Source organism: Ictalurus punctatus, chromosome 17, assembly GCF_001660625.3.
Source record: "Ictalurus punctatus breed USDA103 chromosome 17, Coco_2.0, whole genome shotgun sequence".
NCBI classification, from domain to species: Eukaryota; Metazoa; Chordata; class Actinopteri; order Siluriformes; family Ictaluridae; genus Ictalurus; species Ictalurus punctatus.
The window spans coordinates 14,688,737-14,704,310 of record NC_030432.2 but is presented as its reverse complement, the minus strand read 5'-3'; the positions used below and the strand labels follow the sequence as shown (position 1 = coordinate 14,704,310).

At 38.4% G+C, this 15,574-nt stretch overlaps 1 protein-coding gene across 1 annotated transcript in view; it reads left to right on the top strand.

Annotated features, from left to right (window-relative positions):
• Positions 1-15,574, top strand: part of tenm4 (teneurin transmembrane protein 4) — a 220,114-nt gene that overhangs the window by 41,096 nt on the left and 163,444 nt on the right. Inside the window, exon 2 of the mRNA XM_053687323.1 lies at positions 13,495-13,777. Within this exon, the coding sequence (XP_053543298.1) occupies positions 13,552-13,777 (226 nt within the window). The 5' untranslated portion in view covers positions 13,495-13,551. The remainder of the gene's footprint in view (positions 1-13,494; positions 13,778-15,574) is intronic.

Sequence of the window (15,574 nt, the reverse complement as noted above, 5' to 3'; positions counted from 1 at the left end):
AGCAGCTGAGTAGAGCAGATTTGATTTTCAACTCAAATTGAATAGAAGCTCATCGAGGCAAGCTTTTTATGAAGAGCTTTTTTCCGTCTGGCATTAGCCTGTGACTTGAAGTTCTACTATTATGTGGAGAGAATATGATCTCGCCTAGTTATAGTCAATTTTTAATGCCATCCATCCAATTCTTTTAAAGAATTCAATTAAACTAAAGTCCAATTGTTCATACTGGGTTTATATTACATATTTTTTCAGATAGCCTTTAAGAACGCTTTTGACAAAAGAAGATCGTATTCAGATCATTCTCATGGCTGAATCGGGAAGATGTCTTAAGGTTGCGATGGACTTTGACAGGAAACATGGCAAGAACATCACAAAGACTGGAAGTGCTGGGGAGAACCAAGAAGTGGACGTCCACGAACATCCACTGTCGAAGACACGACCAACGTGTGTACATAGTCCCCATGTATGGAGACTTTTGGGACACTATTTCTAAATGATATCTGTACCAGAAGTAAAGATATATCTTCTGTTATGTTAAAGTCTGGTTCCCCATTCAAAAGTGAAAAAGGAGAAAATCATATTTAAAGATTTCCTTCCAAACATGACTAGTTACGAAAAAATGAATCGCTTTAATAATATGCATCATTCATATCAGTCTCTCTAGTCATGATATTTAATGAACAGGAGGCTCATCTTCATCATCATCATCATCTTGACTGATCTCTGTACGTTCGTGCATCAGTGCTGAAATAATCTGATTAATAATCTGTCGATTTTGTTCTGGCAATATGTGCTATTTTTTGTTTAGCATTACAGCTTTGCGTGTAAACAATGGTGCATGTGCGTCACACAGTTATATGACTGCTGTTTTTTTTTTACCATCGACAAACTGAATCTTTTTGGCTTATGTATGTGTCACTATAGCACATATCCAATGAACTATCCAAAAAATTGATGCACGTCATTCACTGCTATAAAACAGCACGTTTAAGGTTTTTTCCCAGACTGCTTCACTGATATGATGTGCCCAAAATACAGTGGCTGTGGACACGAGTACATAACGTGACTCAGCTCAATGTGATGTACACAAACCTCCACCATCTCAGTACAGACAGTTACAGTATATATTTTAGTTTTCAGTCAGTGATCAAAGTACATCCAGTCATCAGCATACAGCTGGGAGCTTCAGAAATACTTAACCTTGCCAACTGCAGGCGGCAGAAGATTGACAGCTCTGAGATCCAGCAGCACTGAACCGTAGGAAGTACTCAGTAAAGATTATCCAGAAAAACAAACTACACGTCTTTATGTGCATGGTCTTATTCCAGTTACCTTTCCTTATGAAGCCAGATCGTCAATAACCGGTTTATCATAACTGGATAATAAAAAGACTGGATTTGATTAAAAAATTTTTAATGCTGGTTATACTGGTGAAGTGCATCAAAGTCATTTGAGTGTGATCTTCTTTTATTCTAGTGCTGCTGTACATTTACTATTGATGCTGCTTGAAAATCAGGGCACATTTTGAAATTAATCAAAGATGTCTTTGACGCAGTCACTTTTTCTCATTTGGCCCATTTTTTTTGTCTTTCCTGCTTCGTCCCTCTCTTCTGCTGATGTAACTCCTGAAAAATGAAGAAATGTTATTTTAAAATGTACTTTAGTTTTTGAAGTCCCACGTGAACCTTTCATTTTCAATTACATTGAGATATGTGTGAGTACAGCAGTTCAGAAAGGCAGTGATAGATTAGCTGGTAATATGATGGGCTTTGTGAGTGTTTTCGACTCCCTGGAAATGTACAGTGCTATTATTAGCAACACGCTATAGCTTCTGACTGAGAAACTTATTTAGCATTGACGTGAAGTCTTGCTTATATTTATGGCCTTGTCATAGTATATATTTATATTAGTGCTACAACAGCTAACAGTATATATTTATATTAGTGCTGCAACTGTTAATCGATAATAATCGATCATTAAAATAATCAACCACGAAATTCATTATGGATTATGCGGGTCTGTGATGTCACTGTGGAGAACCTCGTCCGTGACGTCACTTCACAATGGGGATAATCGCATTTCTATGAATAAAACACGTGAAAAACTGCAGAGATCACAGAGTGAGCTGCTGCGGGAAAAGTGCACGATCCGGGTCGTCCAAAACATGAGAATGTTTTATATTAAGCGCTTCAAACAAATTCGTGAGTGTATCAACGTGGCTTGTCATGTCAGATGCTGAGACAGACGCGTGTGCTGTTTAATGTGTTCCGGACATGTTTTCTTCAGTGCAGAAATGACATTTTTACCTTTATATCCTTATGTAAATGTTAGAAATTCACGCCAATATTTCCATTTTACATAAAGTCTCGTCCTGACAGCAAGCGAGTCTCCGTTAAACTTCACTGAATGAGCGCGAGTCCACGCATGCACATCAATCGAACATCATGCAATAGAAAGGAAGCGCAATAACTCTGACTAAAATATTCATTTTGATCAAATATGTTTGATGCTATATTCAGCTATATTAAGCAACAAATTTTTTTTATTTTTTTATTTTTTTTTTTTATGACAGCAGTAACCATAAATGGGGTTATAACATGTAGGCATGTAGCTGAAGGCAGCACATCAAGAAAGTTTTCACAGATTTGACATTTGATTTCTCTGGTCTGATTAATGAAGTGATGACATGGATTGTTTAAAAAAAAAAGCAGAAATTGAAAACAATGTTTAAAGACGACGGAAAAAAAGAGTTTATGATACTAGTCAAAAAGTGCAATTTCAATGGTCTTATTTATAGCCATAACTAATCATTAATTGCTAAGCAATAGTATCTAAGTGTACACCTACATAGTGCCAGTGCCACACACAGTAGCATGTCATAACTATGTCAATGATGTAATTTACTGCAATATCAGTGTCATATTGTCATCTCGCCCAGCCATACCCTTAATCCTCAACCGCTCAGCTGTATTGTCAGATGGCATCTTGTCTGTACTCAATTATTGTGCTTTGGATAAAAGCATCTTGCAAATGAAATGTAAGTGTAAAATGTGTGTGTGTGGGGTGGGCGGGGGGCTAAGTGTGCTTCGTCTAAATAAAAGAAGCATAGTTTTCAAGCATCTATCATTCTGCTCAGACAAACAGAGAGCCATGAAAAACACATGATGCCATACTGCTGAAAAATAGCGTGTGGCATGGGAATAGGCCTCGGCACTCAGCCTTGACGCGCACACACACTCACACACACTCACACACACTCTCACACACACACACACACACACACACACACACACACACAAAGAGAGAGCCCAGGGATAAGATGCTTTTTTGAAGGCACCATCTTTGCTAGCACATTGCTAGTGTATTTTTAAACCGCTGCAGTGTGTAAAGCTGAAATGCTACATACACCCTCCACTGGTACTGAAAACCTACACGAGCCTCACACAGCACTGATCTTCTTGTGTGTAAGCACAGGACCATGCCTTAGAGGTAGGAGAAAAGGAGATGGAGAAGTGTGAGCAGTTCTATGCTTCGGCAGTCTCATTGCGAGTCAAGAAGCTCAGGGATTGGGCACTAGAGCTTGTGCCGTCTCCGCTCTGGCTCCAGTGAGGAACATGTTTTTTGGACTTTGAGTAGCCGGTCATACCGGGCTGGCCTCCACTGCTGGTGGGATTACACACTGTTGATTATTGCTTAGCTGGTTTAAGACCGCTCTCACCGTCAACCATGGCTGTAAATCAGAGGCCTGCCCGGTCAGGCCAGTGTAATAAGCAGTAATTGCACTCTAAAGCCTCTGGTATACTTCATTTTTTTTACGTGTATGTTAGCGTATGCACAGTCGTACGCATAGCCTTTCAAATTATGCTACATTTCACATGTACGTGTACACAGGCGGTCGACGCATGCGCATTACGACAACTTGCACTACCCCTCCTGGCCTACAAGAGTCAGAACAGAGCAGCAATTCAGGTCTTCTGGTGTGAAAGACGACAACGAAGAAGAATCACAACAGCACGAAGAACAATGCTTGGGCAATCTCTCGACAGGATTAGCACCCATATACACATCCTTATACACTTTAAGGCTAGAATTATACAAATACGGATACTTTCTAACCAGCACTCGTTTCCGTCTCTTCTGTTTATTCTGTTTTTTTCTTCAACTACCTTGAGAATAAACAGCCCTGGGTCACCGCTGCCACCTTGTGGAACAACGAAATAGTGCAAAATAATTAAATGCACGCGTGACCTGAAAAATCTGGCGCACTACAGTACGCGCGTACTCTGCTAATGATGAAATTTGTGTCACGCATACTGTACGCTGTTTCTAGCGCACACGTAAAAAGTGAGGCATACTTTCTGCTTAATGAGCCATGATGGCATGAAAACACACACCAGTTCCCTAGCCACGAGCACCCACTGCTTTTTTTGCAGAGGACCCACACATTCTTTTTTTTGCCTCTCTCTGTCTCACTCATGATGCCTTTTTTTATTTCTTCCCTCTTTCTCTCCTTGGCTCATTTGCTGTCCAAGGATTAAGTCAGCTTGAGTCAAGATTGTTTATTTCCTCCTGTTCCAGGCGTGATCTGTGATATTTGAGCATCTCACACGTTAATGCATGCTCGCTCCTTTCTACACACACCATCTAGCGTACTTCCCTCTGACATCTCCTCCCACCTGTGCTAGCATGGCATAGCCCTCTCTTGAAAACAATTTATGTCTCCTTTTGGCGTTGTTAATGAACAACCCGACGTTTTCTTGCTGAACAGTGTGCTGTTAACGTTTGATGGCTTCAGCCAAGGTCAGGGATGTACATCAGTGTGGAAAGTGAATAAATGTACCTCGTACACCCTCCCTATTCACCAGTGCCACCCTCTCTGTTATTTACTGGGATGGATTGAAAGCATTACGCTAGCTGTAGGCCTACTCCCTTGCTCTCTTGCTCTCTCTCTCTCGCTCTCTCTCACTCTCTGCCTGAAGCCTACAATGTCAGGAAAGTGATTAGTTGGAGGGAGAATAAAGAAGCAGCAGGTCTCGGCTACTTTTTGTTTACATTAAGGCTTTTACCAATTCTGGTTTTATATGCTGCCAGACTTCCCTGTTTGATCCTGGAAGCGGGAGGGCTCTGAATAACACAACCGCCCTCATGTACACTCACATGTACATGTGCACGCAAAACCCCACTAGACACACTGCTATGCCTCCTCTCTCTTGCTCAAGACTGCTGAATTGAATTCTCCCCATCCTCCTCTCCCCATCCTCGTCTATTAAAAACACACCTTTCTCAGAGCCGAGCAGGCATGTGAAAGGGCCTCTGCAAAGGAAGTGAGTGATGCTTTCAGGCCACTCTTAGATCTGTATGGATGTAATCTAAGTTCCTCAGTTCTGTTATGACCCTGGGTGTCTAGGTTTATCTTTAAGGCAGCTTCTCCCAACCTATAATTGTTTTTCCTGACGTAATACACCTGATTCAAGTAGTCAGCTAATTAACAGCTCCTTCGTGAGTTGATGTTGGTGTGTTTGAGCACGGAAGAGGGAACGGCAGAGAAGACTCCCAACTACTGTCACAGTTGGAGGTTTTCACACAAAGGTTTGCAATTTTGAGTATACACCAATCAGCCATAACATTAAAACCACCGACAGGTGAGGTGCATACCATTGATTATCTTTTTACAATGGCACCTGTCAAGGGGTGGGGTGAATTAAGCAGCAAGTGATCAGTTAGTTCTTGAAGTTGATGTGTTGGAAGCAGGAAAAATGGGCAAGCAGTTTAATGGGTTAAAATATAAAGGTGGATGGAAACCTCAAATACTGACTATACTGAGTTATCTGAAGTTTGCACTGCTCTTTTTAAATACACAAAATGTCTTTTAAAGCTCATTCTCTCCTAGCTAAAATGCCTTACAGTTTTCTTATGCAGAGAATACAAGTGCTGTTTCTGCATCTACTCTAAGCTGCTTAGTCCAGGTCAATGACACTAGGAAAACTAAAATGCTGTCAAGTCATCTTAGATAGCTACCATTGCCAGTGATATGAATATGAATATTTAATAAATTCCTCTCAGAAATCTGTCAGATTATGTTATTTTAACTAGCTATGAAGCGTTGGTACTGAGTATGATCATTTATAAATATGACTTAATGTTTCTTTCAGAAATCCTGTCAGATGTGTTTATATTAGTAGTTAGCTAACGTTGGCAGTGAATATATAAACATGACTTTCAGAATTTCTTTCAGAAATCCTGTCAAATTGTATTATTTTTACTAGATAGCTAGCACTGGTATTGAATATGGCAGTGGTGGCTTAGTGGTTATGGCTCTAGGCCCTGTCGAGCTGCCACTGTTGGACCCTTGAGCAAGGCCCTTAACCCTCACTGCTCTTGGGGCGCTGTGTCATGGCTGACCCTGCGCTCTGACCCCAGCTTCCTGACATGCTGGGGTATGCAAAGAAAAGAATTTCACTGTGCTGTAATGTATATGTGATCAATAAATACTCAATATCATTATCATATGAGCATTTATAAATATGGCTTTAGAATTCCCCTCAGAAAATGATCTTATTTTAGCTAGCTATGTAGCATTAGTAGTGAATATGAACATTTAAAAAATATGACATTGTTCTTCTCAGAAATCCTGTCAAATTATCTTATTTTAGCAAGTTATGTAGCGTCAGTAGTGAATATAAACATTTATAAATATGACAATGTTTCAAAGTCAAAGTTCTCAGAAATCCTGTCAAATTAGCTTATGTTAAATTAGGCATTATTAGCATGCATGGAAAAAGCACAGATTTCTTTGTGCATCTCCTAACCGTATTGTATTCTCTTGTAGTGTCCTTTTAGGTCAAAGTTGTGGGATCCTACTTACCAGTTGGTTTGTAACAGTGGAAATTTGCGAGTGAATTGTTTAAGCATGAGAGCTAGCATTAATTCAGATATCTAGCATGTGACCAGTGGCATGTGTTTATTGACCTCCTAAAGGCAGGTGATTCCATGTAAGCTTCTTATGTTTTAAGCTCAACATATTGCATCCATTTTCATTATGTTTGCCTGAGGTAGAATTTCACAAGCATGCTGATGGGTCATGCATGAGACTGCCCAGTGCTGGTAAACTTATCCTTACTGAGCAGAACGTTCCCTTTTCCCGTGGCTTACAGTCTCATGTGGTCAAGTCTGCTTTTCCCTCGACAATTGTTGTTGTACTTTAACAAATTCTATTCATCAGTGTAATCATCTCCAGAAGTTTATCATAATCTAAACCATCAGTTGAGCAGCACACTTGTTTCCATTGCTTAAGGGAAAGGAACAATATTATTCTGTATGCCAAACCACAAAATGGCTCCGATGGCAGATAATAGTGCTGGAGATTTGTGTCTGCATTGGAGGACAGAATAATTCCACTTAGCTCAGATTGCTGAATGAATAGACCTGCTGAATGAAAATGAGCCTGCTTTTACTAATTACATTTTTTAAAAATTATTTATTATTTTTTTAAAGCATTTTTTGAGATACAATTACAGCTTTGGATTGTAAAGCTTTGCCTTTTTACAGTTCGGGTTTGCATTTCAGCATGTCGTGTTCCATGTTATTTGATAATAATTACAGTCTAATGGAGTTTCACTGACTATATTAGTGAATAATAATAATAACAATAATAATATATTAGTGAAATATTTTATAGCTCTGGAAGGCAACATCTTAAACTATGTCATAGATTAAAGGTGGTAGATATATAAGCAACTACCTTGAAGACATGCTTCTACTCCAGAAAACAAATGAAAGCATACAAAAGTATGGAGGCATGCAACTTTTTTGTTAGTGGGTGGGTCACTGACCTCAGTACAAAGGTGCTCCACAATGATTATCATTTGGTTTTTGCCCAGGTGAGTGGCATTTTTTTTTTTTGTCCTGTGGATTAACCCACCAACAAACATTCAGCGCTGCTGTGCCTCTCGATGTTAGCGTTACGGTTGTTTACTTTATGTTATTAGGTTGTTAACCACTCTCAAATGTCTGCCGAAACAGCACTAAAGGCACGGTTCATCGCAAAACAATTACTTTAACTTTGCAAAGTTCAGAAACATCTAACATTACATAAACATAGCATATGTAAGTTGTATTTACATATACAGGTTTACAAGCCACTTTTTCCTGTGTTTTCCCCCCAATGAACAACAACTTTTGGTACACGATAAAAGCTCCTTGTAGTTTCTCGATTTTAGCAACTATAAAAGACATAAAACATAGGCATTTTGAGTTTGTGATACTGCTTCCTATGTTGAAAATCACTTCCTGCGCTCCATCTGCATTTTGCAAAAAAAAAAAACAAACCCTATAAGTAGCCTAAACAAACCCAAAAGCTGTTTGTGTTGAGTTGAACTTACTTGAACAGAACATTACTTATTTTAATGTTGTTTTTTGTTTATCCATTTTTACTGATTTAAGGTTCTCTCTTAGGTTTCAGCTATCCCAATTTAAAATTCAGTTTTATTGTGCAGTGACCCACCTAGTCAATTGTTAATTTACATACAGAAGGTTAAATTAAATCTTAAAATATTGTAAATTCTTTAAGTTGTATGTACAACAACGAAAGTTATAGAAACTGGTTAATGTTTTGGAAATCTGTTGTTTGAATTTCAGTTTAATTTTTTATCAGTTTCATTTTATATGAAAAAAATATCATTTTTGATATTTTGTTCAAAATATCATGACGCGTATCGTATCGTGAACCCAGTGTAGTGATACATATTGAATTGCGAGCTGAGTGTATCGTTACACCCCTAGTAAATATGAGCATCAGAAACGACATACTAACTAATTCCACAACCTGATTTACCATCTTATGTTCATCGTATATACACAAAACATGTCCTGATGGACCAAATATGCGTATGTATGAGCTAATAGGATGAAAGAACAATGATATTTTAGAAGGAAAAAAGAATTTCAAGAATAAAGGTGATAAAGTTGTAAATTTCAAAAGAGACAGCAAAGCTCATAATAATCAAAAGATCAGAGATGTGTGTATCTGTGCAAATAGTAAAATTCAGAATGCTGTGGTTCATCCAATTTATTGGATTTTGGTGGAGGTTATTATTATTATTAATATTATTAATATTATTAATGTATAACCACAAATCATGGTTCTTTCACTGTCTGTGGGATTTAAAAAAAATATATTTGATAATACAGTATACTTTAATTAATAAGGGTCATTGAGATCAACCTTATTGTATATTGCCAATTACAACCAGTTTTGAGACCATTTAGACACTGGAATGTAACAGATTGAGGCTAACACCGCGGGTCCTGGCCCTCAAGACGTGCTTTACAATGCCTCTTGCTTTCTCTGCTTTAATGGAACTCAGCACCCTGATGGTTGGGTCACTCAATCGGGTGCTTCATTGCTTTATTAAAAAAAGCAAAGTTTGTGTTTGTTTGTACAGGAGTGGGAGTTTGTAGATTTTTTTCATGCAACAAGGAAACATGAATTGTGTGTATGTATATATATATATATAGCTAGCATTACAGGGACAAAAATCAGTCTGCAAAATATACCTTTCAGACAACATTTTAGTGCCCTACATTGTGGACAGCCAAAGGTTTGAAAGTAAACGCAACAGGTGGGATAATAAGGTGCAATTGGCCTTTAGGGACAGCAGGAAGTTAAGAAGAGTAAATATACAGTTTAGCACTTGCTTATGACAACATTGCATCAGATTTTTTTTTTTTTACATTTTGAGTGACAAACTGAAGGAGAAATAACAGTGAATGTGTTATTAATGCGCTAAAGTATTTTCATATTTTTGACACGTTGGAAACTGCTGCAGATTGGTTACGTTTCCTTTACATTTCTTCTGTCAGTCATATTCTGTTATTTTACACGGCTTGTACAACAGGGCATAAATCCAAGGCTTTCAGCTTCTTGTTATCCTGTTTTTAGCCGCCGCTGAACTCCAGGGATTAGATAAAAACAGACGCGTCTCCCTTTTTTTCTCCAGTTTATTCATACCACCAAATGTTCTATCAAAGAAAAACAAAAGTGAGAATGTTCTCTTAGTTTTTCAGCGAACCTGAGCTTAAATTCTTAGTAGCAACATGCCAGTCAGTCACGGCTCTGCTTTCAGATATATGTATTTGCACGAGGCACCAGCTGTCATAGTGCTTGTGATGCCAGTTGCTTTATTGAAAAGGACTGAACGCTTTCCCATGGCCTTAAAGGTACAACCTTACACATACCAGCCGTCCAATAACAACATGAACGCATATGCGCAAAGGCATTGAGGATGTTTCTCTGAGGCCAACTCTCTTGGAATTAAGACAATGCATGTAAACAACCCCCAAACTTCAACATAAGGCCTTAAATGCATTAGCATAGTCCCGAGAACCTTCGTTAAATGCTAAAAAAAAAATTGTAACCCAGAATCAAAAGGCTCCGCAATGCAGAATCGGCTGAAGGACTCCCTCGGGTCTTTAAGAGAAAGGCTGTTTTTGTCAATGACTGAGGTCCATGCTCCGAGGTCTCCCAGCCATTAATCACAACCATCTTTTTAGCTGTCAGTCCATACAAAAGGTGACCCTTCTGCCACAATGGGCTTGACAATAAAGAGCCTATAGAAGGAGGGGGTTTTCGTCTAGTTTACTGCGGACTGCGAGTCTGTCTCAATAAATTGATAGTATACTAGCTTTAGAGCTTATACTAGCTAAGAGCTTTATACTTATCTACCTGTATGTTGTGAATTGAGATCAGAAAATACTGCTAGTAGAAGTTTTATTTTTTTGATATGCAAGCAGATTTACACTTCTTAATTTTGTAGATGTTTAACCAGCACTCATAAAACCGTACTGCTGCTCTGAGTTATGACACTGCTGGTGATCACCAGTTGCAAAGCTGCAATCCATATAAAACTCATAACATGGTGAATCAGTTTACTACCCATTTAAGGCAGCATCCTCCAGCCCATAGAATGAGTTTGATTCTCGGGTGAATCCACATAATTCAGCCCTGTGCTGCATGACACACTTGGTTTGGAGGCCAGAATTTGCACAGAGCTTGACTGGAGCAAATTAAATGAATCAAGTGGGGAAATCTCTCCACTTTAACCAAGCCCCAGAGAAAACAATGACCCAACCTCTAATCAGCTTTATAAATCCACATCGACATGCTCTAAGCCTGTTCATGGTCACACAATATCATGTGATTACCTACTGGGGGAGAACAGGGAGCCCTATAAATCGCTGTCCACACCCATAACCTCACCAAGGCACCATTTCATTGCTGAAGTCAAGCAATTCATCTCAGCGCCACTGCCATTTTCTTTTCACTTCCGCCTCCGGCTACTTTATATTGCGCAATTACATTAGCATGCAAACTGTTGCATGGCAAGCTTCCATTACAACACGCCTGACATCAGATTGCACATTTATCAGGTATTTTTGACTTGTTTCACCTAACATGACAGGGTGTTCTTTCCCTATGAAATGCAAAATGCAAATACAGAAACCTAGTTCAAAACATAGAAAACATTAGCATATTACACACGTACGTAGTGAATACATGGGGCTGTGGAAATGATGGTGCTATCAGCATGAATAATTTTTTTCCACATATGTTCGTAATTAATTTCATTTTCTTATATATTTTATGGATTTTTATAGTTTTGTCTTGTCAGTGACCACCACTGTGGGTTTTATGTTTATGATTGGAGTTGATGGGCCGCAGTATTGCTCTCAACCATGGAAGGACACCTGCCACTTAAAAAGCAGCTGGAAGTGCTCCATTTCTCTCTGACGCTCATAAAATGGGGAGTGGGGTGGGGTGGGTGGTATTTGTGACAGGACTCAAACCATAAAGTTTATGGCCACAAGATTTGTTGCGCTGTATTTTATCAAAATGAATCCCACTGGCTTCCTGCGCTGGGTGCTTCTGTGTTTTTATCAAAGCCACAGAAATGTTGCTGTGGAAGTTTGGGCTGAAAAAGGGATAAACGCCAAGCTGAGGATCATCTAAAGCAAGGCATTGTTTAATTTTGCTTACTCTCATCACATACCGACTTATCAATGGCATGAAATGGCACAAAAATATATTTCAGTGGATGCCTGGGTCTGTTTGTCTGAATTTATTTTTGTCCGAAGGGACTGAAGGAAAAATAAGTGTGAAACTTCTCTTCTTTCCTACATGATCTTGCCATGTTTAGGGTATTACTTTCACTAAGGACATTAAAATGATGGGAGCATTAGAAGAAATAACAATACCACTACTATTATCACTACTACTAGTGTTTTTACTACTACTACTGCTACTACTACTACTACTACTACTAATATTACTGCTACTAGTTTTTTTCCTACTACTGTTACTACTAATAATAATAATAATATTACTGCTACTAGTGTTTTTACTACTACTGTTACTACTACTAATATTATTACTACTACTAATATTACTACTGCTACTACTAATGTTACTACTACTACTAATTGTATTATTACTACTACTAAAATTACTGCTATTACTACTAATGTTACTACTACTACTACTAATATTATGACTACTAATAATATTACTGCTACTAGTGTTTTTCCTACTACTGTTACTACTGCTACTACTACTGTTACTACTACTAATACTACTACTAACTAACTAATGCTATTGCTACTATTGTTACTGCTTTTAGTGCTACTACTGGGGAAATGCTGGCTCCATGGTTAAGGCACTTCTGATCAGGAGGTCATAAGTTCACGGCTCAGCACTGACCTTTCAGTAAGGCCCTTAACCCTCTCTGCTCCGGGGTTGTTGCTATCATGGTTGACCTGTTGTCTAAGTTGTGCAGTGAGATTGCAAAGGAAAGGGAAGATGTATTTGAAAGAATTTTACATTACTTGAGTATGTGACAGTAAAGGCTATCATCGTATAGTATAATTCCCATTACTCCTATTACTCTTATTACTACTACTGCTACTACAGTTACCAATGACAACTAATACTAATATTTTGTAGTATTAATACTAATACAACTTACTAATTATTACTATAATGCTACTACTACTACTACTACTACTGCTGCTGCTGCTGCTGCTATTCTGCAGTTACTAGTATAGCACAATTCCTTTTACTACCAGTAATAATAATAACAATAACAACAACAACAATAATAATAATACATTTAATATGCTGTAAAAAACTACTGTACACAGTTTTCCAAAGACCAAGGCATAAAATATTGGTAGCAATTGCGTGATATGTTTAATATATTTCTCTGTAACCCTCATCAAAAAATATTTAACTGCATTATATTTTTACAGCTACACTGAACAAAAGCGAAAAGGTTCAAATTGGAGCTGAGGAAATTCCCTCACTACCTCACTCCATTTCTCACTTTGAAATGCATGTTACTGGGCCACGTGAGACGTATGAATTAAATGCAGACGCAAAGCATCATCATAGCATGTCCAAAGAATAAAAGCACCCCCATAACTTCATATCATTTCCCGTTTTAGACTTACAGGGGCTAAACCAGCTCAATCCCATTTGATGTGGAGAAACAAGAAGAGCTCATGATGGAAGTGAAGGAACGCAGACCGTACCGCTCTCTGACGGCACGGCGGGACACAGAGCACCGCTACACCAGCTCTTCAGCTGACAGTGAGGATAGCAAGCTCAAGCCCAAGTCATACAGCTCCAGCGAAACCCTCAAAGCCTTTGAGCAGGACTCCCGAGTGGCCTACGGCACACGCGTCAAAGATGTAGTGCACCATGAAGTGGACGAGTTCAGCAGGCAAGGTAGGGGCTAAATCAAAGGTCCTGAGGCTTAAACCAATTACAGTACTCCATGCTGGTTGGACAGTCTGGAAGTAATAATAAAAAAAATTCATTTTAAAGTGAAAAGTTCATATTCTGCTATACTCTAGTATAGTAATGGGCAACTAATAATGTGATGTCATTCAGAGCTTTGCACTTAGCAGAAATAGATGAAAATAATGAAGGTGCTGGCATACTGGATATCCAAACAATCTGGTTTAACGTCTACAGTCTAATTAATTCACCATTGCCAGACCATACTCGTTAGATCTCCATGATGAGTGTCAGGATGAACCTTTGTATCATTATAACTCCATATTCTTTTGATGAAATTTTAAATAGCAGAGTCACCTTGGTTTTCAGATCATTCTTCTCTCTTTTTTTCCCCACCTCACGCTGAAGCGTATATCTGTTACATTCAGCTGTTGACATGAAAAGCTCCATAAGTATCAGCAGGTTTTCTGAGATAGGCACTGCATCCCTGAGATATGCTTCACAAAGGGATCACATTCAAGTAATTAGGTGAGAAAACACTGTGAAGATTTGGTTTGCCGTTAATTAGATTTACTTTCAGTCATTAAAAAAACGCAGCATCCAAACATAAATAGATAAAAGGCTGCATTGTAGCCCTGCCATTAGCCCAGCAGGAGTTTAAAGAGAGAGGCTGGGGTGAATGCCAATGCCAGTCCACGGATGTCTTTTATGACCTTCTAATGCAGGGGTGGCAGACTTCAGTCCTGGAAAGCCTCAGCACTTTAACACACCTATTTCTCATCTGCTAGCTACCAAAGACTGCATACGGTGAGTTTAGTGTTAGAAACCTCTCCAGAATTGAGTTTGGCATCTGTTAAAAGATTCTGATTGGTCAGAAGATGTTGATTAATTTTCTATAATAGCAGTTTAGCATTTTACAAATGAGTCTCCAGTGGAACAATCAGAGGTAAAGCTGGAACTTTAAGTTTCTGATATAGGAAAGTCTTCAGGTCAGACGATAAACTGTGTTTTTTTCCCCAAGACTTCACGAGACAGCGAGAGAGAGAGAAAAAAGAGAGGCTGTTTACAGCTGTTATAATGCAAGTGATAACTGGAACTTGTTTCATGGACTTGTCATACTACTGTATGTACAGGTCAAATGCACAATGTGTCATTCATATATTGGTTCTTTGAGAAGAACTGTTATTGGAAAATAATCAGCTTTGGGGTGGTAACAGTAACTCACCATGACATGACCTTGTCTTTGATTATTTTCCATTTACAACATACCCTGTCATGCTTAATCAGAACTGACTCTGACATCATGTACTTTATCCAAGACATAGTCAGAATACTGCAGATCAGAACTTTACAATTTGATCTAATAACTATCATGGTTACTAGAGATACACCACAAATATATCATTTGCTATTGTGTTACTCATTCTATATTTCCTGATTAATACACTGAGCTGGTTCTGGGAAGGGTTTGCTGAAACAAGCTGACATAAGGTCTATCAAGATTATGATTAATTGTCATACACATAATTGCAGTTAACAATTTAATTAGTTTCTGTTGATTTTATTTGATTTTATGCCATTATTATAATACAAGAATAACAGTAGTGTAATAATACACATACAGAGCCAGATATCAATATCGAGCTTCAGTTAGGTGACTTTGATAGCTTCCTGCATTTTAGAACAACATAAGGAAGATATAACAAGATTAATGATTGACATAAATTATAAATGAATTTGTGTAATCTAGAAAAAAAAGGGGTAGTATTCTATACTAATGAAATA